This window comes from Podarcis muralis, chromosome 7 (assembly GCF_964188315.1).
Source record: "Podarcis muralis chromosome 7, rPodMur119.hap1.1, whole genome shotgun sequence".
Taxonomy (NCBI): domain Eukaryota; kingdom Metazoa; phylum Chordata; class Lepidosauria; order Squamata; family Lacertidae; genus Podarcis; species Podarcis muralis.
Window position 1 is genome coordinate 6974972 of NC_135661.1, and position 27198 is coordinate 7002169.

At 46.0% G+C, this 27198-nt stretch overlaps 1 protein-coding gene across 5 annotated transcripts in view; it reads left to right on the top strand.

The window, feature by feature from the left end:
* The first annotated feature begins 15643 nt into the window (after positions 1-15643).
* USP48 (ubiquitin specific peptidase 48) overlaps positions 15644-27198 on the top strand; it is a 37579-nt gene continuing 26024 nt past the window's right edge. The window contains exons 1-10 of one of the 5 annotated variants that reach the window (XR_013393546.1): positions 15644-16132; positions 17672-17792; positions 19269-19425; positions 20440-20567; positions 20931-21055; positions 21998-22106; positions 23367-23500; positions 24085-24167; positions 25100-25279; positions 26646-26768. Coding sequence is in view for 4 of the 5 variants with exons in the window: in XM_077931114.1 (XP_077787240.1) it covers positions 15999-16132; positions 17672-17792; positions 19269-19425; positions 20440-20567; positions 20931-21055; positions 21998-22106; positions 23367-23500; positions 24085-24167; positions 25100-25279; positions 26646-26768 (1294 nt within the window). In the remaining variant the exon portion in view is untranslated. Of the gene's footprint in view, positions 16133-17671; positions 17793-19268; positions 19426-20439; positions 20579-20930; positions 21056-21997; positions 22107-23366; positions 23501-24084; positions 24168-25099; positions 25280-26645; positions 26769-27198 lie in introns of those variants that run through there. The other 4 variants (XM_077931114.1, XM_028741453.2, XM_077931115.1 and 1 more) reach the window with 4 other exon arrangements.

Sequence of the window (27198 nt, forward strand, 5' to 3'; positions counted from 1 at the left end):
CCTACTGCGCCTTTTATATTTAAATCTACGATTCGGTAAAATAATTATACATTGTGGATAGCACAGAACAAATTCGTGTAAATGAAAAACTTAATTGTAATCAGTTTCTTTTCTCTGTCCATCTTTGATAATTCCTATCCCCAATCAGTTTGCTTGGCTTGAATTACCCAGCTTTTCACTCAAGAGATGAAATTTAATTTTCTCAATGGGTTTAACAGTTTGGGGGATTGTGCAGAGGGGGTCAGCTGAATAAGGTTTGCATTCTGGTGGTAAATTTTGGTTCCTTGGTTAGTTTATGGTTCATCTGAATAATATTTTTTAAAGCTTTTTATATTCAGAATCTGGTCCATCAATTTGACCAAATCTCAGTCTGTTTCCTTAGCCAGTTTCAAAGTTGTTTGATTGCTGTTTTATGCTGTTTAGATCAATTTCTGCTGCCTTGTTTTTCCTGTATGTGAAAAGGCATATTAAATACACAAACACACACAACCATTCTTTTCTGATAGCTTCCGGCTTCCTAGGTCTCCTGGATCTCTCCCCTCCCTGAAACTTCCCACTCCCCCCCCCCTTTCCAGTAAAAATTCAGCACAACTTTTCTCCTGGTTTTTGTCTCCTTTACAGCACCTACCTGCAGGTTGCACAGCTGTTCCACGAGTTCCCTTGCCCCCAAACTTGCTCTTCCTCTTGCCTGAGGTTGGATTTCCCCTTGAGTGAAGTCGAGGAGGTAAAAAACCGTTGGCTGCCCACTCCAGACATGGAACCCTTCCCAGACTTGGGGACTGGTAAACAGAGATTATGGGAATTGGCCAGAGATGATACCTTGTTCAAAAGCTCCTTTGATTCCCAGCGCCTGGAAGCAGCAGTTATCCCCCTCTGGAGGCTTGGTAGGGTACCAGTGGCTCTCCCCTCTCTGTGCGTAAAGGGCGGTGCTGATGCTGGAAGAGCAACTGAGATGTCTGTTTGTGGCAAAAGATGGAGAGGACCCACAGAACCATTCCAGGTCCGTGTTGGCTAACTCCCCACATTGATCATGCAATGGGAGCAGAATTATCTAGCAGCTATAACTGGGGAAAAGGCGAGCGGTTAGACTTAAATATGTTTGGGATGCAAACTCTCCCTAATGAAGATTCATTTGCAAAGTTTTTAAACGTGCGCGTGCATGGAAAATTTATTTGCTCACTTATTCCAGCTATTTCTTTCAAAACGTAACGCTAGCATAAAGTGAAAAACGCTCTCTTTATTCATTCTGTGTTGCCAGCTATAGTGCAGATGGGAGAAGCAGTTTGCTCCTGTGGGGTGCACCCTGGCTCCCAGAAGGTACAGATCCAGACCCCAGCTTAAAAAAGGCTCCCTGCCCCTGCTGGAACTGAAGGCGAGGACTGTGTTGCAAATAACATCAGTTTTCAAAAAAGAAAAGGCACTAGTTGGTTAATGCTCACTAGGATGAAGCCCCACTGCAGGCACTAGAACAGGCATAGGCAACGGCGGCCCTCCAGATGTTTTGGAACTACAATTCCCATCATCCATGACCACTAGTCCTGTTAGCTGGGAATCATGGGAGTTGTAGTCCCAAAACATCTGGCGGGCCAAGGTTGCCTATGCCTGCACTAGAATTTAATTTTGGGTCAAAATGCCTATATAGGATTGGGGTTCACACACATGGTATAGAACTCCGGCACAAATGGCGTATATAGTGAAGGGTTTAGTCCCAAATGCTGGCATTGTGGTCAGGAAAAAGGACTATATTCACACATGTGGTGGGAATGTAATCTGGTTAAGGAATATTGGCAAAAGATTATAAAGGTAATTTCTGGATTATTTCAAATAAACATAGAAGTTAATAGGGATTTGTTATTTTTGGGAATACTGGGAAATAACAAAGTAAAAAGTAATAAGCAAGAGTTGTACAAGATTGTGATTCTAGCTGGAATGGCAGTTATTGCTTTGGGGTGGAAAGAAAAGGCCAAATGGAATATGGGAAAATAGAATGATTATGTTTTTGAATACGTACAATCAGAAATATTCACACAGATAGTGGCAGAGGATAGAGGGGAAAAAAAATGCCAAAGAATTACAAATAAATGGGCATTTTACAGGAACTGGATAGAAAGAGGGGAAGCCAACCCTAACATACAAGCTCGAATGAACAGACTTCATTCATGGATAAAGATATGAAGAAGGAAGGCCTGACCGGGGGCAGGGAGGGCTGGAGTGGAGAGGGAGGGGAAGGGGGGGGGAGAGAGTAAACCGGATGGTATTTTGAATTGATTTTGTTATGTAAGCCTTTTCCCCCGAAACCATGTATATTAATGTTATGTAGTTAGGCACTGTAGTATGAATGAATTTTGTTCTGTATTCTTTGTTTTATAGTATATATATAATAATGTTATGTTACTAAGCAAATATAATAAAACAGGGGGGGAGGATTGGGGTTCACAGGTCTTCCTCCCCACGTCAGTTGAGTCTCTGAAGCACGGGTGTCCAGTCAGTTGGTGGCAAATGGGGCATTGCCTCACCAACCTTCGTCTGCTGTCAGCCAGCCCCTACCTGCCTGCCTGCCAACCAGCCCTGTGGGGTGGCCCTGCCTGCCAGCTTAGTCTCAGTGTAGAATTCAGCAGGCAGCAGGAGGAGGAGGATGGGAGTGAAACTAGAATTAGTTTCCCATTTCATATCAGGTGACAAAACAGGATGGCACTGTCCTTGCCCGTCCCTCAAAAATGCCTTCTAAGAAGAGGAAAGGAATTCCTGCAGCAGGGCACTTTCCCTCCCCTTCCCTTCTTGAATGTACACTCTGTAAAATGGAAGACCCCGCAGTATGAGGAGACCAGTCTTATAGCGCACAGTCAACCCAAGTAGAGGTGACAATCTTCTTGTCATTGCCCCAGTCTCTTCCTTGAAACTACAGTCTGTAAAGTGGAAAGAAGGAGACACTCTAAGCAGAACAGGAGGAGAGAACTGCCTTCTATGGAACTCATTCACAGGGTCGTCTTAAGCATATGTGGCGCCGGAGTGCAAAGATCCACCCGGCACCCCTAGGTTGCCCAGAGTTGTCAACCTTTTTTTAGGGGTGGGGGACCCCAAAGTTGTTGGCTTTTTAAAGGAAATAGTTGTTTACTTTTAGAACAGTTGTGGGACACAGGGACTCACAGCGCCAACCAAAAGGGATGCCAGCACCCCAGGGGCGTACAAGGGGGGTGCGGGTTCCATGCTGAGGGGGACAAAATGTTAGGCAGCACGCACAGTCACCGCGCTGTCCACCTGCTGCCCCCCCCCTGCATGGCGGTTAACTGTTTTGGCTGCGAGTGCAGCACCCGGAGTGCCATGTAACGTGGGCACTGTGCGACGCATCCTGATGCATGCGCCAAGCTGCGGGTTCCTGTTTGCTTTTCTGCTGTCAGCGCACGCTCCCAGCGCTGTCCAACATGGGGTGCCAGTGCAGAACGATGGGAATGCAAGTGGCATCGGAGGCAACATCTCCGGACAGGATCCGTGTGCTCCTATTCATTGGGTTTTGTTGCTGCCTTCGGTGCTGCCGGTACACGGCAGATCCCACCGCAACATTACATGGCACTCTGGGCGCGGTGCCAAAACAGTTAGCTGTCATGCAGCTGGGGCAAGAGCCAACAGCTGAACGGAGCTGAGCCTGCTGGAGCACTGTGGGCTCTTCTGCTGCTGTGGCTCGGTGCGAGTTCAGGGGCAAGTGTTGGAGTCCAGGGAAGAGCCGCCTGCAGCAGAAGAGCTGGTGGCACTCTGAAGGGCTCTGCTCCACTCGACTGTTGGCGGCTCTTCCCCAGACTCCAATGGTCAACCCCGGACTCTCGGCCTGGTGTACCTGAGAGCCCGGCGCCCTGGTGCCGTGCACCCCTAGTGCCAACGGTTAAGATGGCCCTGCTCCTGTATAGGATATAGTCAGTGCCAGATTTATGTATAGGCTAAGGAGGCTGAATCCTAGGGCCTCTAAATCTAGGGGGCTTCACTAGCCTGCCCGCTCCCCAGCAAACCTCTCTCCCAAAATTGCAAACCCAAGACTTCATGCGAGGGCAGGGCAACTTGGGCCTCTAAATTTAGGGGGCCTTGCCAGCCTGCCATCTCCCCAGTGCCTCAGTCTCCCCTCTCTCTCCAAATTGGAAACCCAAGACTTCATGCAAGGGCAGGGAAACTCAGGCCCAGCAACTATGAGACTCAGGGCTAGCCAGTGGGGGCCCAATTTGAAGAAGTGGGGCCCAACTTTAGTGTTTTGTTTTTTTGTAGGGCCCCAGTTCACAGCCAAAGTCTGCAAAATCTCATAGATATAAATAAAATTCATCTAGATTGCCCTGGTGTGGGGGTCCCCTTAGGTGCGGCCCGCAGGGCCCAATTTGGTCCAATTGTTCCAATTCCCTTAAGGTCAGCCCTGATGAGTCTGTGCAGGGGTTGGACTGACAAGCCCTGCACCTTCTAGGTCCCTGGTGTCACTATTCAGAGTACAGACTCAAAATCAGTTTTGTCACCTCCCCCCCCCCCCCAAATCCCGGGACAATGAGCCCAGCCACCTTTTATTCACAGTTGCATAAGCACTACACTACAGCATGGCCATAAAGCTGTACATTCAACCGATGAAATACACACCCAATATGTAGCAATGGAGATTTATGTTACCACTTTCTGAATGAACACTCTGCTTTATTAATGGACTGTATTTTTGGAATTACCTAAGAGCCACCAATAGGGAGCTCTAGAATATGACAACTAACCAACTGGGTACTACCAAACAGCGACCCCTATTGCTGAAAGCAGGTAACCAACAGGAAACGCTTCAGCTCAGCCTTTGCACTGTTGATTGAACACCCCCTGCTGTGCAGACAATGGAAAAAGCTCAGAAATTGTATCCCTTCTTTCATCCTGGCCAACTCTATTACACTGGTGTAAACCCTGGTGCACCAGAAACCCAGAATAACAACAAATAAAATCTGCTCATACGTCAGTGACTGATGACTTGTCAACCTGTTAGACCAAAGTCTTCCTAGATTATAAAGCTCCAAAATACAGGCCAAAAGAGAGCAGGTCTGGAAAGAGCAAGCCATACAATGGGCACCACCAGTGAAAAGGCCCTGCTCTGTGTAGCTCCTGCCTTGTCATTTGATAGGGTGCCCACTTCCCCTCCTTGTTGACATGGAATGCTCTCTATTGGAGTCTCCAGGTCCAATATAAAGACCATAAGAAGGGAGAGCAGGGACATTGACATTCCCAACAGCTGTTAATCAAGCAAGCAAGCACACAGGTCACCTTTGTCACAGGTGTGTCACGCCTATGTCCTGGCTAGCCTGCACCCAATCTTGTTTCTGTACACTCTTGTTTGTTCTCAGTAACCAAAAACATATTATCAACATTTACAAGGAGAAAAGTTGTTTTCCTTCATTTGCAAGGAATCGTACAAAACAAAGCGGCAATAATAAAGAAAAATTCCAGGGTGGCAACAGAAAGCAAACTAAAAATGCTTTTGCAGTTCATCAGAACTATCCAGCAATTTCAAGTTATAGGAAAACTGGTGCTATTAACAGTAACCCGAGTTGGTTAATAGTAACCCAGTGAGCTGCATAGCTGAGTAAGGAGGGATTTGAACCCTAGTCTCTCCCAGGGTTTCCCCTTCTGAGAAACAGCTCTTCACTTCACTCACAGAAGCTGCTCAGTTCTGCTCCTGATGAGCAGTTGCTGGTTTAAAAAAACACAACTGCAAGCATTTTATGGTGTCACAGTAGGGGGCTTGCAGGCACTGGGCAACCAAAGTTGGCATGAGTGTTACACAAATCTGAAGGTGCACACATAGCAGACATGCACCCTAGAGAAAAAACAATCCTTCACATTCAAAAATTATAAAATATTCCCGGGGGAAAAGAGACACTTTCTTTGAGTTCACAGAGAAATCCCGAAGCCATCTCGACCGTCTTAATGACCCCAGATATTTACCCTGCAGTTGAAGGAAAAACCTTTCCCAATAGTTATTTTCACTTAAAATATACTTCAAAACCTATAAACATCTCACATAAATAGGGGTAGATCTGTGGCAATAGATTCAGGAACTGAGGTATCTACCATTTCAAGGGAACGGCTCAGACTGGCCAGGAAAGGGCAACCAGCAAGTATTGTCAGGTATCATGACAGGAGACAAGACTGCCTCTTTCTGTGATGTATGCATGATGCTTTTTGGGTGGGCAGTGGTTTTCAATTGGTGTGCCGTGGCACCCTGGGGTGCCTTGAATAATGGTCAAGGGTGCCGTGAGCAACACTGGCCTCTGTCCCTCTTTCTCCCCCCCCCATGCCTTCTTGCATCTCTGCCTCCCAAAGGCTTGCACACATACACAAGTGTATAAACCACGTGTCTGAAATAGTACAGGAGAGCAATCCTAAAGCCATTTTGACTCTCCCAAATTGACCTCAAATATTTCTCTTGTTATAAGAGAAATAAACCACCAAGGAGGGGATGATTGTTACTGGCATAATCAAACTGCAAATACAGCTCCCACTTCCTAATACAGTGGTACCTCGAGTTACAAACGCCTCAGGTTACAAACTCCACTAACCTGGAAGAGTTACCTCGAGTTGAGAACTTTGCCCCAGGATGAGAATGGAAATCGTGTACCAGCAGCACAGCAGCAGCAAGAGGCCCCATTAGTGAAAGCACGCCTCTATTTAAGAACAGTTTCAGGTTAAGAACGGACCTCCGGAACAAATTAAGTTCATAACTAGAGGTACCACTGTACCTGTCTTTATCCTACATTGTAAATATTGTGACCTTGCACGATACACTGATTTATACTTTTATAGCAACTATGTATTTTTATTTCCTCTCATTGTTTCATTGTTTCTTTGTATCTGATGTTTCTTTTGTGTCTTTGTATCGGCTGCTGAGCTTCAGTACAGCGGTACCTCAGGTTAAGTACTTAATTCGTTCCGGAGGTCCGTTCTTAACCTGAAACTGTTCTTAACCTGAAGCACCACTTTAGCTAATGGGGCCTCCTGCGGCTGCCGTGCCGCCGGAGCCCGATTTCTGTTCTCATCCTGAAGCAAAGTTCTTAACCTGAAGCACTATTTCTGGGTTAGCGGAGTCTGTAACCTGAAGCATATGTAACCTGAAGCGTATGTAACCTGAGGTACCACTGTACTGATCTTCACCTTTCTGGTATGCCAATGTATTTCTTATGTGTACAGTGGTACCTCCAATTATGGACTCAATCTGTTCTGGGGTGCCGTTCGCAGCCCAAAAAGTCCATAACTAGAGTACCGCTTCTGCAAACGCACGTGGCATGATAAAGCGCTTCTGCACATGTGCAAAGCATGCAGAACGCTTCTGCATGCACACGCACGGCGAAACCTGGAAGTTTACACTTCCGGGTTTGCTGCGTTCACAAGCCGAAAAGATGCAACATGAACCTGACACAACACGAGGCATGACTGTATTTTTATTAGTTGCCAAGTATTCTTATGTTTTATACTGTGAAAAAGTCATATTTTAGAATGCAAAACCTGTCAGGAAGTTAACCAGCGCCACCTAATGAGTCTACAATGAAGGCACACAAATACACAATTTAAGCAAATGCTTTTATTCAAATAAAAGGACATACAAGACTATGCTGTTACACCTATGTGAAAGGCAGGAAAATACCCAAATCCTGTCTTTCCCAAATCCTATTTTAAATTCCCTTTATCGATCCACTCCAGGTAGTGCCAAAGTATTTCTGTAAAACATGGCCATTAACAAGATTGATGGAAAAACAGAAACCAGCCCAAAACCTTTGTGTACACTGCCTGCCAAACAATGACACGAAATAAGCGTGGACAAACACAACGATTAACAGAGATTAGCCCCTTCCAACATACCAGTTACCTGTTTAATCCCTCATCTGACGTCTCTTGTTTTTCATTGTTCTGTACTTTGTTTGGGAAAATGCACCTTGGTTTGGGAAGGCTTTGGTTTTGGAATGGACTTCTGGAATGGATTAAGTTTGAGAACCAAGGTACCACTGTAACAACATAACGGCCAATTCTCTGGTAACAGTGGGAAATTAGGGGCACTTGGAGCGTCTGCAATGGGGGCTATGAACGTCAATTGGCAATGCAGAAAGCTATCCTTCTGCTCTGCTCCAAAGAGTGGACAGGAAAATGTGTCCTTTTTGAAATCAAAAGGTGTTCTGGATACAAGGAGGAGGAAGTAGGCCAAACTCCATGCAGTGAATACGGGAGGAGGCTGCACTGAGAGACCTGGAGCTGTGACTGACTGCTGCTTTGCAGCCAATCTTGCTGAGAGGCACAATGAAAGACACTCTTGGGGTACCATGTTCTTCTACTGGTTCCTGCCTCCATTAATGCTTCTCTGAACAATAATGGACTTAAGGGATGTGGGATAGATGGATAAGAAAAAGCTTGGCAGAAACGACCATGCCTCGCCTTGCTGTTGTTGTGGCATCTGAATATAGACTGCATTTTTAATCAAGGTCTATATTGACTTATATTTTGATCAGGTTCATAAAGTCTAAAATGGGCTTAAATTCACAAATGTTTCATGCCAGGCAGACCAGCTGCTTAAGAAAACACTGGCAATGTTTTCCTCCTAGACAAGGGGCCCCCTTGATTTATAGCAGGAAAATAACTTTCAAAGTCGTAAAAGCTGAAATTACAGGCTGAAGACCAAGGTTACACAGACCCTACATAATTAAAAGTGGTAGGTAAACAGTAAAATAAAACCATGTGCCTTAAACTTGAGCCACAGGACAAAAGGTCAAGAGCACATGGAAGAGAAAACAACTAGCTGGAGTATGAACAGGGGAAGAGGCTTTTTATTTCCTATTTTATTTTGAGGCTGTAAACTGTTCCTTCCTTTTACTTTGAGGAGATTTATCCTTCTAAAAAGCTATATATGTTATGTATGAAATATGCTGGCTTAAATGTAATTATGCAAAGGATTTAAGAAATGCTAAATTCTTATTTCATATAGTTGTAAGAGTTGTATTTAAGTCAGCCCCCCTGCCAGAAATGAGACGCCATCCGAGCAGTTCTGATATATATGGTTGTCAGACATTTGTTTAGAAACCTTCATATGAAGTAGATCTTTTAATGTTGATGTGAAACTCAAGATCCTTGACATATGTTTAAGATAAAAATTTAAGATTAACCATTTGTTTTAGAAGGCAGTAGGGCAAGGAGGGCAGGAGGTGAGCTGGTAATTAAGATTCCTTGTTGAGACACATGTAAAGATATATTAATACTTGTTTGTCAATTATAAATGGAAGGAAATATAGCTCTTTGTCTCCCATAAAAGGCAATAGGAAATGAGTGTATTTTTGTAATTGGTCATAGCAATCAGCCAATAGGAAATCCAACCAGGCTGGTTGGACAGATGCAGCCACAGGAGGAGCATAGGGGGCTGGATTAAGGAAATATAAGTGCTGGCCATAATGGCAGGAGGCCAGGCCAGAGCTTGGTAACCATATACCACTGTGCCTCACATTTATTTGTCTGACAAATAAATTATTATTTTAATTTCTCTGTTGCTGCGTTGAATATTTCATTCCAGCTAAGCGTTAACCACAAGCAGGGTGCTACATTTTATGGTGCCCTGTGACTCGGATAAGTGGTCTGCTGGAACGCAGCCCCTTCGCCCTATTGAGCAGGGTACAAGAGAGAGGATCTCTAAACTGCTTTTCCAGCGCGCACTGGATAAATTTTTCCAGGGGAACGCAGAAGTCTCGTCTGTCTGATACCCTGCTCACTGGCGGCGACGGACCGGGGGGAAACGGAACCAGCTAAGGGTAAGTGCACTAAAGGGTTTTGGCCCTCCAATTAATTGGGAGGAAGAGAAGTCCTGATCAAACTTCTGCGTCTCAGTAAAGGGGAACTGAGTACGCTAGGTGGCTGGGTACATCAGATGGTGATCTGGTGTAGGGCAAAAGGGAAGATTGGGAGGTAGAATGTGGTTGAAGTATCTTGCGCATTGCATGTGTGAGAAAGTACAATGTGTAGCTGACCTAAGTGTGGAGTGAGTGCTACTTCGTTTCCCAGTAAGGTGTGTGTGTGAGTGACTGAGTGGATACTTCACAGGGCCATACAATGGGAGTTGGGGGTTCAAAGGGGGGAAATACACCTCTTGAATGTATGTTAAATAATTTTAAGAAAGCCTTCTCAGGGGCATATGGAGTCAAAATGACGCCAGGGCGCTTGAGAACGTTATGTGAACTAGAATGGCCAAAACAAAATACTGAATGGCCATCTCAAGGAACCTTTGATATAAATTTAGTAAGCAAACTTTGGTCTAACATCACCAAAGAAACTGGAGGGTGCCCAGAACAATTTTCATATATAGATTCCTGGCTGAGCACATTAAATAAAAATCCTCCATGGATAAGGGAATGCAAAGTCCAACGATGCAAATTATTGGCTGTAAAAGCCGAAGCTAGGAAAGGAATCTTGCCAAATAAACTCAAACCCATTTTTGAGGGACCAGAGGAAGAGGTGTTTCCACCTCCACTCTATGCTCCACATCGAAGGGAGCCTAATTCAAACCCTCCACCAGTTGTAACCCCAAGGCAAGAAAGTGGAACGAATAATGGGGGTAGAGACACAGAACTTGACTCCTTGATAGATTATGATAAATATCTTCAGGAGGCATTGGAGTCCTATAATGAAGCCCAAGCAGAAGTGGTTATTCCATCTGTGAGTCCCAGTAGAACTCCATCTACAGTCTCTTTTAGTGGAACAACTGATTGCCTACCCCAAACCCCTGTACATCCAAGTCCTAGAGAATTATTACAGAAGTTACAGGGAGACCTTAATCGGTCAGCAAGCAATACAGCCAGGCGTATTAAGCTGCTAAAAGAACGCCTTGGGACAAATACCATCCCCTATGATTTGAGGCCCCTAGAGCAAAGTGAAGAAAAAGGTCACATAGTAGCCCCTCTCAGAAGAGTATTTGATGCACTTGAGGAGCCTGTGCTGGTTAATGGGCAACCTGGACCACGGCCACCTCGAACTTCGACCCTGCAATGTATTCCATTCACAACTACAGTCTGATGAATTGGAAAACGCCCCATCTTTCGCAGAAAAACCTCAGGCTATGATGGACTTGGTGACTTCAATAGTAAAATACTCATAGTCCTACTTGGACAGATTGTCGCCAGCTTCTGAATACTCTGTTCACCACTGAGGAAAGGAGAGACATAATTGAAAAGGCACAGATATATTTGCGTGAGCAGGCCAGAGTGGGAAATATTTATAATATTGACCGTCATCTCCAAGACAACTTTCCCTTGGAAGATCCTAATTGGGATCCAAACAATGCAATTCACCTGGCCAGACTTACCACCTACCGCCAGACGCTTGTGCAAGGTATCTGCAGGGCATGCCAGAAGCCCACTAATATGTCTAAAGTCTCAGGAGGGTAGATGTGTTACCCACAAAAAGACTTAAGTTGTCACCTTTTGAGCTCCTGTATGGGAGGCCGCCCTCCTTTGTTCAGGATATTCCAACTGACCTCAAACAAATAGGAGACCATGTGACACAGGGACAAGTGCAATCTCTCTCCCGTGTTTTTGTCTCTCTCCCGTGTTTGTTTGTTTTTTTTTATCTTAACAGGTGGGCCCTCAAGCACACGCCGTGCAGCATTGCTGAGCAGATTCATCAGCTCCAGGCTGGCATAGCATATGGGTGAAAGAGTGGAAGCGTGATCCACTTGCACCTAAGTGGCGTGGACCTTACACCGTCTTGCTCTCTACTCCAACAGCGGTGAAGGTAGCTGAGGTGACCCCCTGGATTCATCACTCCCGTTTGAAGAAGTCCGAAGGCAGTTGGACGTGCAAAGGTGACCCCTCTAATCCTTTAAAACTGACTCTCTCCAAAAACCCCTGTATCTAGCCCTACGGGGAACGGGCTAGGTCACGGGCAACATTAGACGACCGGCCTGCTGCAGCCACAATCTGGAAGCTGGCTGACCTGCGCACGCCTGAAGCTTGAGGAGCATCTGAACCAGCGATTGTGAAAGGGAAGATTCTCTTATACAATTGATTGACTGCCCCCTTGTGGAACAATTATCAGAGATATTACACATTGGGGATCCTTGGGATATATGTTTTGGTCTTGGTGGTTCCCCATTTCTGTCACTGGGGGAATTATATTGGGACTAATAGTTTTATGCTATCACAATAAGGTAATCTTTTGTGGAAGGAATGCATATGCTAGACATCAACATGATTTTATTATTAATCCTGATCCCTTGGTAAGGGGAAGGGTCCTTGAATCTGACCAAATTTGCTAAATATGGATTCAGCTATGACCACAATATGTGGGTAGGTTTAGCTGAAATGGTAGCCAATGTTGCAAATAGGACCAATTGCCTTGTTTGCTCTCTTGGGCCAGATGATTCAGAGGGAGGTATGCCCTTATTACCGATACCATTAGATGCCATTGGTATGGTAAGCGAAATGCCACACCAAACAGAAATACAGAATTTCCCCGGATGGAACTCAACTAAACCATTACGAGTTATACCTGTACAAGGGGAATTCTGTGTACATAAATCATCAGATGCAGCTGATTCTACCATGATAGGCTCTTCTCATTGTCACTATACTTGGGATTATATTAAGAATAGTCATACCTGGGCACACGGTACTACCTATCGAACTCGGAATGCCTTGCCCTGTGCACCTCCTTTTATTCATGCATGGAAAGTGGTATGGAACACAACTGTGACAGAAAAAGGCAATCTAACATACTGCGCTGTGAACTCTCTGCCTCTTTTGATATTTTCGCCTTCTGTACTCCACGTACCAAAAACCTCAGACCCGATGGTTGTGGTGGATATGTGGAGAATGGGCATACAAGAAACTCCCTTCCAAATGGAGTGGGACTTGTTTCCTGGGATGGGTATTACCACCAATGTGGATTTGCCCACTAGTTCAGCTAAGCGAACACGAAGGAATGCTGATATTTCTCGTATAGCAGGAGGAAGTACCCAAAGTTGGAGCGGTACTGATGATTGGCCGCCAGAGCGCATTATAGCCTATTATGATCCTGCCTCCTGGAATCCTGGTGAGCTCATACAAGGGGCACGGGATCCTATTTATAATCTAAACAGAATAATTCAATTACAAGCAGTAGTGGAACTTGTAACCAATGCAACGGCCCAGAGTTTGAGACTTATTGCACAACAGTTGGATGAAAGTAGAGCCCCATTTTGCAGCTGAAAATGGGAATGGATTATGTACTTGCCAGGAAGGGGGGCCTATGTGGAGTCTTGAACTTGACAGGGAATGCCTGTTGCTTTAACATTTCTGATAATGGTGAGGCAATCCGTGTGTTGGCTACAAAGATGGAGAATATAGCACATGTCCCCATTTCATGTTTTAGATCAAGCTATCAAGGACGCTTGGTAAGCAAGGTCCTTGAGCTTGAAAGGGGGGAATGTGGCATCTGAATATAGACTGCATTTTTAATCAAGGTCTATATTGACTTATATTTTGATCAGGTTCATAAAGTCTAAAATGGGCTTAAATTCACAAATGTTTCATGCCAGGCAGACCAGCTGCTTAAGAAAACACTGGCAATGTTTTCCTCCTAGACAAGGGGCCCCCTTGATTTATAGCAGGAAAATAACTTTCAAAGTCGTAAAAGCTGAAATTACAGGCTGAAGACCAAGGTTACACAGACCCTACATAATTAAAAGTGGTAGGTAAACAGTAAAATAAAACCATGTGCCTTAAACTTGAGCCACAGGACAAAAGGTCAAGAGCACATGGAAGAGAAAACAACTAGCTGGAGTATGAACAGGGGAAGAGGCTTTTTATTTCCTATTTTATTTTGAGGCTGTAAACTGTTCCTTCCTTTTACTTTGAGGAGATTTATCCTTCTAAAAAGCTATATATGTTATGTATGAAATATGCTGGCTTAAATGTAATTATGCAAAGGATTTAAGAAATGCTAAATTCTTATTTCATATAGTTGTAAGAGTTGTATTTAAGTCAGCCCCCCTGCCAGAAATGAGACGCCATCCGAGCAGTTCTGATATATATGGTTGTCAGACATTTGTTTAGAAACCTTCATATGAAGTAGATCTTTTAATGTTGATGTGAAACTCAAGATCCTTGACATATGTTTAAGATAAAAATTTAAGATTAACCATTTGTTTTAGAAGGCAGTAGGGCAAGGAGGGCAGGAGGTGAGCTGGTAATTAAGATTCCTTGTTGAGACACATGTAAAGATATATTAATACTTGTTTGTCAATTATAAATGGAAGGAAATATAGCTCTTTGTCTCCCATAAAAGGCAATAGGAAATGAGTGTATTTTTGTAATTGGTCATAGCAATCAGCCAATAGGAAATCCAACCAGGCTGGTTGGACAGATGCAGCCACAGGAGGAGCATAGGGGGCTGGATTAAGGAAATATAAGTGCTGGCCATAATGGCAGGAGGCCAGGCCAGAGCTTGGTAACCATATACCACTGTGCCTCACATTTATTTGTCTGACAAATAAATTATTATTTTAATTTCTCTGTTGCTGCGTTGAATATTTCATTCCAGCTAAGCGTTAACCACAAGCAGGGTGCTACATTGTAACTGCTTGCATTGCAAAGAAAAAGGAAACTTGTGGTAATACGTAATATGTTAAGTATAGAAATTACTGAGTAGCCAAAAGGTAATGCCCTATAAGGGATTAGTGTGGGGGTGACGAGGGAAAATGCAGAACAGTTAGAAAGCTATTTCACATGCTTAGAAGGACTATGAATATTAGTCAAACTGCCCCGGGTCGAGCTAAAGCTAATCGGCATGAACATAGGATGTATGTAACTGTGGGGATACATATATATATATGTAATAGGAGGACCTGTAAACTGCAATTTCCTAACCAATAGGAGATTGTAGGAAGGGAATTTGGATGGGTTTTAGGGTATTTTTTTGGTAAATTTTTGATGTAAACAGGACGGTGCCCTCCCTCTTTGCAGCATGAGCTGGGGAGTTGCCCGTGCAGCGCTGTCTCGAGAATAAGCAACTTGTGGTTTTGCCTGATCTTGGTGTCAAGATTCCCTTCTTCTCGCAGAGGAATTGGCTACTCTGGGGAAGATCCCTGGGGCAAATTTCTCCAACAGGGGCACCGAATCCCTTGGTGGGTGTTTGAGATGCAAAAGCCAACCCCAAATTTGCAGTCATCAGCAGTGTGGGATGCAGGAAGGAATCGAGTGACGCTAAATGGCCAATAGGTCCTGCAAATGAGAACAGGACCAAAATGGCTGCCATCATGGTGGTGGCTTGATTTAGGGAATGGTTCACTGTTTCCCTCAGGAATTTCCAGTATTCTCTTTTTTTCCTTATTTTCCCTTGTACAAGAGTGTGATTTTTATGGTTATTTTGCTTTCTTCCTTTTAATCCCTTCAATGAGAGTCAGGGATTTCTGAGGGAAACGCAATGCATTGTGGGCATTACAGGTCCTCACCGTGAGAGGGACGCGACTGCGCACGCGCGGAAAATCAACGGCCTTCGATCGTGTGTGTGTGTGTATTTTCCCTTCGTTGTTTTTTAAAAGGCCGCTCCTCGTACCTACGTCACTGCTTGTTACTACGAGGTGGGTTGGGGGAGAGAAGCCCCGCCTCGAAAAGTGGGTGGAGCCAAGAAAAGGAAGCGACGGGGGAGGAGCAAGAGGGAGATCAATCAACAAAAGTAACCCCGCCCCCGACCGGATTGGAAGTAGCCAATCGCCGCGAAGCTGCGCCGCTTCCCCCCCCTCCACCCCTTCGTTGCGGCGCGGCGATGCCGTCGCGTCTGCGTCTAACGTCACAGCCAAGCGCCGAGGCGCGGCTAACAGCTTCCCCGGCACCCCGCCCGGCTTTGGGCCTTTCGCGTCGCTCAGGGAGAGGCCGGTTCCACTTCCTGGGGCGTCCAGCTCGCTTCCGCTTCCTGGTCGCCCTCCCTCCCTCCCTCCCTCTTGCCTCTCTTTTTTCCGCCCCCCTCTCAGGGGTCGTGGAGCCGCGCCTGGGATGGCTCCTCGGCTGCAACTGGAGAAGGCGGCCTGGCGCTGGACGGAGACGGTGCCCCCCGAGGCCGTGACCCAGGAGCACATCGAGGCGGCCTACCGCGTCGGCCTGGAGCCCTGTCAGCGCGGAGCCTGCAGGTAAGCCTCAGGGGCCGGCAGGCTGGGCTTGGGCTAGGGCCCCGGGGGAACCACAGGGCGGCGTCGGCGTCGCCCTGGAAATCAGCCTTTTGTACTGCAAGTCAATGGCAGGGTACCTGCACTGCACGCAGGAGCCCCCAGGTTCAATACCCGCTAAGTAGGGCTAAAAAGAGGCGCCCTAACTGAAACTTGGAGAGCCACTCCTGCCAGTCAGTGTAGGCAGTATTGAGGTAGGTGGACCAACGTGGCGACTCGAGAGAAGGCAGCTCCCTATGGCACACAAGCCCCACCTGTTCTCAACACACACCCCCCGTTTTATTTGTTTTTATTAAATTTATTAGTTGCTTTTTTTGCCGTGGCTACTCAAAGCGACTCTCTGGGTATTCTAGAAGTTCTTAGGAAGGGCTGTGCAGCTCAGTGGTGGAACACCTGCTTTGCACATAGAAAGTTCTGGGCTCAGTTGCCACCCCAGTAGAACGTGGGAAAAGACTGAAACCCTGGGGAGCCATTGCAGCCAGTCAGAGTAGGCAATACTGAGCTGTATAGTTCTCATTTCCTGCTTCTTCAATGTCAGGGACCCTCACTGAGATTGTTGGTGTGTGAGGAACCCCATCACTGTACATTTTTTTGAACTCTTTTCTCTCCTCTAATCCCTCCTTTCCCCTGTTTTCAATTGTGAACTCAAGGGTGGGGCTTTTGTCTTTTGTGTGAGTTTATGTGCACCATATAATTAAAAGCAGATGATCTATTAAGCATCAGGGTGACTAGATGGGAATGGAAGGAGGTACAGTTACACATGGTTTGTCTTTAACTTCCATTATAATTTAAATAAAAAGAACAGGTCAGATGTTTATGGAAGGTTGTTAGGGGCTTGCTGTGCCCGTAAACCTCTCTTTTGCCTGATACAGGAGGCAAGTGGTTTCATCTGAAACTGATATACTTACAACCTCTGTGTCATTTAACCCAGTGTGGTATAGTACTATGTCAAACTTAAGACCTGAGGGACCAGGGTTCAAATCCCCACTCATTCATGAAGCTCACCAGGTGGCCATGAGGGCCAGTCTGTTCCTTTCAGCTTAACTTACCTCACAGGGTTGTTGTGGGGACTAAAGAGGATAGAGAGAACCATTTGCACCACTTTGAGTTCTCTGGAGAAAAGACCATGATAGAAATGCTAGAAATAATAACCCCTTTTAGCAATTCTGATTTGCAAGCACTTTTCAGCAAAAGCAGCACAGAAACTGACAGCTAGACAATGCGGGGAATGTGCAGAAGTTGTCCTTTTTGTTGAAATTTGTAGGGGGAAGGAGGAAACATGCCAGGGAGCATCATCAACGCTGGCACTATCTGCAGTTACCTCAGGACTCCTCTGTGGTTGGTGGGGCTTGTAAGCTGCACTTGCAACTAATTGCTGGAGAGGTGTGCTGGAAGTCACACAGGTGGCATCAGGACATAAGAAGTCTTGGTTGGCTTTAGATGATAGCAATGTGATGAGGTCAGAATATTGGATTCAGATCCTGCTGCTTTTTGCTTTTGTAGGCGAAACTGCCGAGGAAACCCAAACTGCCTAGTAGGAATTGGTGAGCACATCTGGCTGGGCGAGATAGATGAAAACACCTTTCACAATATTGACGATCCAAATTTCGAGAGGAGAAAAAAGGTAACGCTACTATGGTCTCCTGGCACTCCAGGGTTCATGTGCTGGCCCTGAAGCCTGTGTGAAGGAGGATTATTTCCCCCAAGATGCATCCTAAACTTGATTCTGGTTTATAGAATTGGAAGGCTTGAAATTTTCTTTGTGGTCCTGGCTGTTTTGTCAGAACTGATAGAGGTTTCTTGGTGGTAGCTGTGTAAAGTTCCTTTTCCAGTTCTGTGAAGTAGCTGTCAATAAGAGGGACCGAGTACTGCAAGAAGAGCTTTATCTGACTGTTTCATCTCTATCTACAGTGGTACCTCAGGTTAAGTACTTAATTCGTTCCGGAGGTCCGTACTTAACCTGAAACTGTTCTTAACCTGAAGCACCACTTTAGCTAATGGGGCCTCCTGCTGCTGCCGCACCGCTGGAGCCTGATTTCTGTTCTCATCCTGAAGCAAAGTTCTTAACCTGAAGCACTATTTTTGGGTTAGCGGAGTCTGTAACCTGAAGCGTATGTAACCTGAAGCATATGTAACCTGAGATACCACTGTATTCTGTTGCAGAGAAAAATACCCTTGGATGAGCCCTCCCATTTTACAAGGAAGCTTGTAAAAATATTTTGGTATTTCTTCCTCATCAGTTTTTTTTTAAATAGCTACATTGTTTGGATTTTATTGACTTTTCTTTTATTCTGCTATGTTTGTTTAAATGTTAGATATCTCGGGCATTTTATGGAAAGTCAGGGGAGAAACATGTTAAAAATGTAATAGTTAAATAAAGAGGAACAATGAACCTCCCTGTAAACCAAGGTTGGGGAGCCTGTAGTTCGGGGTCAACAAACTTTTTCAGCAGGAGGGGCCGTCCACTGCCCCTCAGACCTTGTGGGGGACCGGACTATATTTTGATTTTGATTTTTTTAAATGAACAAATTCCTATGCCCCACAAATAACCCAGAGGTGCATTTTAAATAAAAGGACACATTCTTCTCATGTAAAAACACGCTGATTCCCAGACCGTCTGTGGGCCAGATTTAGAAGGCGATTGGGCCGGATCTGGCCCCCGGGCCTTAGTTTGCCTGCCTATACTGTAATTGGGCTCCCAACTCCAGTCATCTCTGACATATTGGCTATGTTTACTGCAGCTGTTGGGGGACCACAGGTGTTCCCCATCCCTGCTGTGAAGTGCTACAAATTCAACCCCAAAACTTTAGGTCAAGTGCACTAAAGGCAGGATATGTTGTCTTGAAAGGACCTCCCGGCCATCATCTACTGGAGGCTCTTGGTTAACGTTGTGGAGGTAACCACTTGGTGGTTTGCCTGCTGGGCGCCGTCCAGATGTTTTGGACCACAACTCCCATTAACTCCAGCCAGTATTGGCTGTGTGATGCTGGGACTGATGGGAGTTGGCGCCCAAAACATCTGAAGGGCACCAGGTTGGCAAAGGGCTGCCCTTGTGACCTTCTTGGTGATACCTCTGTTGTGTTTCCCCTTCCCCTCACAGAATGCCTTTGTGGGCCTCACAAACCTGGGTGCCACCTGCTACGTCAACACTTTTCTGCAGATGTGGTTCTTGAATTTGGAGCTCCGCCAGGCGCTCTACTTGTGTCCAATTGCCCGTCCTGAGTACGTGACAGCAGAGGGCACCGCATCAAACAAGGGTAAGTTGGTCAGACTTTTCCCACTGCTCACAATGGGCAGGTGGCTTTAGATTTGCTCTGACAAGGCTCCGTCTGCTTGGAGGCTGCTACTGTGTCCTAATGTTTTATCTACAGTGGTACCTCGCAAGACGAATGCCTCGCAAGACAAAAAACTCGCTAGACGAAAGGTTTTTCCGTTTTCGAGTTGCCTCGCAAGACGAATTTCCCCTATGGGCTTGCTTCGCAAGACGAAAACGTCTCGCGACTTTGTTTTCTTTGTCTAAAAACAAAGACATGTTTTGTTTATAAAGTTAATTTATTTTCCCTTCAATTTTTGAACTGCTCTTTACAGTATGTGTGACTTTAAAGAGCAGTTAATAAACTGTTGTTGTACCAAATTTGGCTTTGTTTGGACTTTTTTTGACCATAGGAACGCATTAATTGATTTTCAATGCATTCCTATGGGATTTCGTGCTTCGCAAGACGAAAAATTCGCTAGACGACAAAAATTGCGGAACGAATTAATTTCGTCTTGCAGGGCAGCACTGTACTTACATAGCTATTGGCTTTTGTGGTCCTCTTATTCTAGCAGCGCTGCTTAGGCACTTGTTCCCATTTTACAGATAAGGGATAGAGTTTGAGAGAGGAGAGTTTTGCTGAAGGTAATGCTGTATATCCTGAGCGGAGGCAGTGAATCAGCCTCTAGAGACCATGGTGGATTCTCATGGGCACCAGAGTAAGCAGCAGCAGAGTCGCAAACAAACCTCGACAGAAATCTAAATGAAGAGGAAACCTTCCCTTTCTGAAAGGGTTTGGTTTTTTAAATTGTTATTCAGAATGGCACATCTTGTTAGTTTTTCAGTTGCCAGCAGATGATATGCTGTGTATATCTGTCCCAATGTGTAGCAAAGTGGGGCAGGGGCAGGGGGAGGTCTTTTATAACAGAGTGTGTGCAAAAGAGGGTGACCGTTGTCAATATGAGTATATGCGTCATGGTGGGTAAATCTCTGAAGGAATCCTCTTGCCTTTTGATAGATTATGAGCCTCAGACGATTTGTGAGCACCTCCAGTACTTGTTTGCTTTGCTGCAGAACAGCAAGAGGCGCTATATCGATCCATCAGGGTTTGTTAAAGCGCTGGGTTTGGACACAGGTCAGCAACAGGTAACGTTCGGGTGCGTGCGTGTGAGCGCGTGTTTTGCCTTGCTCTTTCTGCGGAAGCAGCTGCACATCAATCCGCTTGCCCTCTGTAATGCTAAGCCGCAGTTCCCTGAGCTGAGGTGAACCAGGGATGTTTAGCCACCGAAGAGGATGGCCCTATTCCACTCTTAATTTCCTTGTACATTGCTGAGGCGCAGTGCCATCCCCGAATCAATGCAATGAGGGGTGGTGGTGGTTGCTTTGCCTCCTCTTTAAAAGAGCTATAACGTATAACCAAAGAGCTAAGCACCCTCTTCGTTTATTTTGTTAGTTTGTTGATTTACCCGTGTTATCAATGCTGGCTTTGCAACTGTACTGTTCTCCTAGGATGCTCAGGAGTTTTCCAAGCTGTTCATGTCCCTGTTGGAGGATACCCTCACCTCACAGAAAAACCCAGATGTGCGAGACATTGTCCAGAAGCAGTTTTGCGGAGAGTATGCCTACGTCACAGTGTAAGTTTCTCCTCTTCTTAGTCTTTTGGTGCTTTAGCTTTGTGTATTCCCAATTCAAAGTGCTGATTTTGATCTATAAATCCTAAACGGCCTTGGTCCAGTATACCTGAAGGAGCATCTCCACCTCCATTGTTCTGCCTGGACACTGAGGTCCAGCGCCAAGGGCCTTCTGGTGGTTCCCTCGCTGCGAGAAGCCAAGTTACAGGGAACCAGGCAGAGGGCCTTATCGGTAGTGGCACCCGCCCTGTGGAACGCCCTCCCACCAGATGTCAAAGAGAAAAATAACTACCAAACTTTTAGAAGACATCTAAAGGCAGCCCTGTTTAGGGAAGCTTTTAATTTTTAATAAATGATTGTATTTTAGACTTTTGTTGGAAGCCGCCCAGAGTGGCTGGGGAAACCCAGCCAGATGGGTGGGGTATAAATAATAAATTATTATTATTATTATTATTATTATTATTATTATTATTATTATTATTATTATTATGTGGCTTAGGACCCCAATCTCCCCAACCAACCAAGACCCCCTCCATGAGAGGTCCAGGGGGTGGCAACATGATATCAGGTTCTTTTCAGTGGTGGCTCCCAATTTGTGGAATGCTTTCCTCAGGGAAGCTCGCCTCGCACCACTGTTTTAGGCTCCATGCAAAAACATTCCTTTTTCATCAGGCCTTTGGGTTTTAACAATATATATGGGGCTTTTCTTCGTGGATACGATGTTTTTATAGTAGTTTTTGGAAAACATAATTGTTATTTTTTTTAAAAAATGTTGGTTTTAGTGTGTGTGTGTGTTTGGTTTTTGCTTAAAATGCTGTCAGTTTCTTTGAGCTGCCATGAGAAAAAAAATGACCAATAAATTTAATAAATAATGATATCCGTGATTTCTGAAGAAGTAATTCTTCTTGAGGTAGTCTTCAGTGGTGTTTTTTTCCTCTTCCCCAGCTGCAACCAGTGTGGCAGAGAATCCAAACTTATATCGAAATTTTATGAGCTTGAGTTGAACATCCAAGGCCACAAGCAACTCTCGGACTGCATCACAGAGTTTCTGAAGGTATCAACTCTTCCTTGGGAGTTTTCTCCTTGTCACTTTCATCCTCCAGCCTATTATGGTTTGAGGCCAATTTCCTTTCGGCTGCTCTTTGCTTTATCTCAAGGGTGGGATCTGAATAGAGAGGATTGATCCTCGTTGGCCCTAATTTCTGCGTATGTCATTTAATTTGTCGGTCCTTTGGAGGTTTTTTGTGCCTATGGAGCTTTTATAAAAATTAATTCCAACAGGCAGCTTCAGAAGGATAATCTTAAGTGTGGTCTCTGTCAAATTAGCAACATTATAAATACTCTTTTAATAGGTTCAAATGTGATTATTAATAAACGGATGTTTATTTTTTGTTTGAGGGTTTTTTAATATATAAAAAGTTTGTTTCATGAAATTTATTCACTGCTTGGTTATTTTAAAAAAGCCTCAAAGTCATATGCAAAGAGAAGAAATTGATTAGTAAATTTTCTGACAAGGGAGATAAGAAGGGTCCTGCTTTGTTAACTCTCTCCAGATATAGGCAGTTTGGTTTCAGCTTCTCCATATCAAGTGACAGCCCCCAAATTCTGGTCTCCTGCCGTAGAAGCTGTTCCCAGAATACCACTGAAGGAAGACCCATAGGCATCCTTGACACTCTTTCCATGCATGGATTCAGGAGCTGAAGAGTGGATTTGATGCCAAAGGGTCTGTTTCCACCTAGGTCAGGGGTCTGCAACCTTTAAGACAAAAAGAGCCACTTGGACCCGTTTCCAAAGGGGAAAAAAAAACTGGGAGCCGCAAAACTCGTCATTATAAAAATAACTTTTTTGTCACTTTTTTATTATTTCTTTGTTTGACCCCTCAGAATTACTTCTCCTCGTAGAAATAAACGTTAAATTAACAAGCTACCTTTTTTTGTGTGTGTGTTCTTCACTCCCCTTCAAAACAGTGACCAGCGTACATGCCCCCTTTCAATGCAGTGACCAGCGTACATCCCCCTTACAATGTAGCGGGCGGGCGAGCGGGAAGGTGACGTCGGGACAGTGCGTGACTAACGCACGCACCGCCCCCATGCGACGTCACAGCCAGTACAGCGCTCGCCACAGTGGGGAGTGTCGGGGCGCACAATGCGCCTCCTCCCCTCACTAGTATCCGCCCCGGAGCCGCGGCAAAGGTGTAAAAGAGCCACATGCAGCTCCGGAACCGCGGGTTGCAGACCCCTGACCTAGGTGAACTTCTAGCCTGCCTCGGGGGCATCGAGGTGACTTTTGTTCCATTTCTCTCTTGCTTGGCTAGGAAGAAAAGTTGGAAGGGGACAACCGCTACTTCTGTGAGACCTGCCAGAGCAAGCAGAACGCCACCCGCAGGATCCGTCTCCTCAGCCTCCCATGCACCCTCAACCTGCAGCTCATGCGCTTCGTGTTTGACAGGCATGCATCTTTTCTTGTTCCAGCACCCCAGGGTGGGAGCCTTCAGAGCTGCTGCGGTCAGATCCCTCCGTACTGGAAGGAGGCAGGCTTACGCTAACACCCCCAGTTTATTTTATTTCACAAAATGCAACAAGCACTTCAGAGCAGTTTACAAAAAGAGATAAACAAAATTATCAATATGAAAAATATCAGTAAGAAAAATAACAAGGGAAATAGCAAGGAATTAAAACTTGCACCAGCTTTGTAAACATCTGGGTAGGCTTGCCTAAACAAAAATGGTTTCAGCAGTTGCTTAAAAAAGTACAGAAAAGGCTCCTGCATAGGTGCTGCCACACGGAAAGATTGATTTCTTACCAAGGCGGAATGGATATTATGCGACATCTGTAACAGTGTCGCAGATCGATCCGAATGGGACAAGATAACTGTTCGGTGGATTTGTAGCTGGTTGATTGACTTAACCCGAAGACTGCTCGCTAACGGTTCCTTGTCATCCTGGGAAAAGGTGACAAGTGGGGTGCCGCAGGTGCGTTGTGAGTTGCCAAACTCGGCCTTACCGTTTGCTCTTTCTTCCCTTGCTTCCTTAGGCAAACAGGCCACAAGAAGAAGCTGAATGCCTACATTGAGTTCTCAGAATTGCTGGACATGGAGCCCTACATGGAAGACAAAGGTGAGGTTATGATCTTACGTAGCCAAGTAGCAGCTTGTGATTGGGCATGAAGGGGTGGCAGTCGGGGCTGGTCCATTAGGGCAAACAGGGCACTGCCCCAGCAGTCTCACTGCCCTTCACCAGCCCCTGCCTTGCCTGCCTTCTTATTTACCACCAGTCCAGGTTTGTGGCACTTGCTGTCAGCGTCCTCAACCTCAGTGTTTCCCCATCTAGAACTCAAAAAGGAGGAGGGCAAAGGCAAAAGTAGGTCACTCTGGCACCAACCTGCTGTTGAGCTCCCTTCTTTCTATCCGAGCACAATTCAAAGTGTTGGTGCTGACCTTTAAAGCCCTAAACGGCCTCGGTCCTGTATACCTGAAGTATACCTGAAGGTCTCCACCCCCATCGTTCAGCCTGGACACTGAGATCCAGCACCAAGGGCCTTCTGGCGGTTCCCTCATTGTGAGAAGTGAGGTTACAGGGAACCAGACAGAGGGCCTTCTCGGTGGTGGCGCCCGCCCTGTGGAACGCCCTCCCTTCAGATGTGAAGGAAATAAGCAGCTATCCTATCTTCAAAAGACATCTGAAGGCAGCCCTGTTCAGGGAATTTTTTAATATTTAATGCTGTACTGTTTTTAACACTTGATTGGGAGCCGCCCAGAGTGGCTGGGGAAACTCAGCCATATGGGTGGGGTATAAATAATAAACTATTATTATTATTATTATTATTATTATTATTATTATCCTGCCAATCTCAGTGTACACCAACCACAGCCCAAGGGGGTGGCCTGATCTCTGCCTCCCTGAAGATTACAATGACAAAGCGAGTGACGCCATAAACGCTGCAGGGGCTATTCTCTCTGCCATCCCTATGCATTACAGGGGGTTGGACTAGATGACCCTCGGGTCCCTTCCAACGCTACAGTTCTCTGATTCTGTGACCCTCCTTCCAGCCAACATCTTTGTCTATGAGCTGAGTGCAGTCCTCATCCACCGTGGCGTGAGCGCCTACTCCGGCCACTACATTGCCCACGTGAAGGACCCTCAGACGGGAGAGTGGTACCGGTTCAACGACGAAGAGATAGAGAAGATGGAGGGCAAGAAGCTGCAGCTGGGGGCAGAAGAAGACCTAGGTAAGACTTCACCAAAAACACGCAGAGGAGGCCCTGGCTCCTATAAGCAGTTAGGAGTCAAACCATTTGGAGCAGCCGTGGCGGGGAGACACCCTCTGTCCCTCCAAGTGTCCAAATGTGGTCAGTTGCCCTGACTGCCTCTGTTTTCAGGCTCGGTTCACCAAATTCCAGATTCAATCAATAAAGCGCAGGACCTTGATGTCTGTGTCCTGGCTTGCATTTGCCTGGATCCTGCGTTCATCGCCTTAGGCGCTTCCCCGAGAGTGGTTTTCAGGGTGTCAGCAAGCGACAGGGCCTTTTTGGTTATGGGCCCCTCTTTTGGTTATTGGAATGCTCTCCCTAGTAAAGCCTGCCTTGTGCCATCATTAATGTTGTTTCAGCATATCTGCTCTCTGAGGTATTTGAGGGAACATGATTATGTTTCTGTGTTATATCTTCTTTGGATATTGTTTAATTTGACCCGATGGTCATTTTTAATGGTGTGCATGTAAGGTGCCTAGAGGCATTTTGTATTAGATGACAAATTTAATGACTCCCCAAGGCCAGGGAATTGAAAGAATCGTCGCTCAGCACCATCTAGAGGGCCACAGGATAGAGAAGATTGCCTGTCTCTGTCCTGTGAGCTCTCCTGGATTGACACACTGCGGGGATCCTTTGGCCCTTCGGATGTTGCTCCCATCATTCCTAGCTGTGCCAACCAGAGCTGATGGGAGTTGTAGTTTCAGCAACATCCAAAGGGCCAAAAGCTGGGTATGCCTGGTGTATTGGGACCAGCAAAGGGTTAGCTACTCAGTTGCTGTTTCCACCAGCAATAAAGCCTCTTGTGCCTTGGCATAATTATCCCCAGAAGAAACAGCTCCATTAACGTGTTTACGCAACCCACGTTTGGTGAGGCTTATGTGTGCTAAGGAGTGTGTTTCTGATAGCTCCAAATTGCTGGCTCTCGTGAGGCCCTTTGGAAGTAAGGGCCCACCTCCGGTCTTGGCTCCTTGCTCTGGGCTTGAATGGGGGCATCCCTTAAATAGTAAACATGTTAATGGGGCGGTACATGGGGACCCACCCAAATAAATTTGGCACTCTGTCAAAGCTGCACAAGTGGGGTGGGAGGGTCTGGCCAAAGGTTACCTGCCTTGAACCTGGCAGATGAAGCACTCTGGATGGGGTGAGATGTAGGGCATTGCCTCGCTAGGACGGAACACTCAGCAACCCAGGAGCCACCACTGAAAAGGCCCCGTCACAGACTCAGCGAGTTGAGAGGGAAGAGCTAGGGAGAAGAGCGTTCCAGGTTCTGCTTCCCTGACAGGAGAGAGAGAGAGAGCAGATGTCTCAGGGCTTCTCTTGTGCTTGGCTTCTCTCTCCCCACTAGAGCCTTCTAAATCTCAGACTCGGAAGCTCAAATGTGGGAAGGGAGTTTACCGCTCTCGGAACGCCTACATGCTGGTGTACAGGCTGCAGACGCGGGAGAAATCACTGAGTGTTGAAATTCCAGGTAAGGCTGGTGTTGGAGTTTTGTGTGTGTGTGTGTGTGTGGTCCATTCTTTTCCCCTCTGTGCACCCGGGGTGTGGCATTTGCCTGGCGCACGTGTGTGCAGGCAAACCCGTTGTGGGGCACATGTTAAGCTAAGCAAGCCACCTTGTGTCCACTCAGCAAATGTTGGGCAGAGCTGGTGATGTTTTCTTTCTTCCCACAAATAGGTAGTTTGCTGAGTCAAAGGGGGAATGCCGGGTGTGTTTTATACAGTCATACCTCGGGTTACAGATGCTTCAGGTTGCGCGTTTTTGGGTTGCGCAGTGCGCCGAACCCAGAAGTACTGGAACGGGTTACTTCCGGGTTTCGGTGCATGTGCAGAAGCGCCGAATCGCAACCCGCCTGTGCGCAGACGCAGTGCTGCAGGTTGCAAACACTGCGGGTTGCGAAC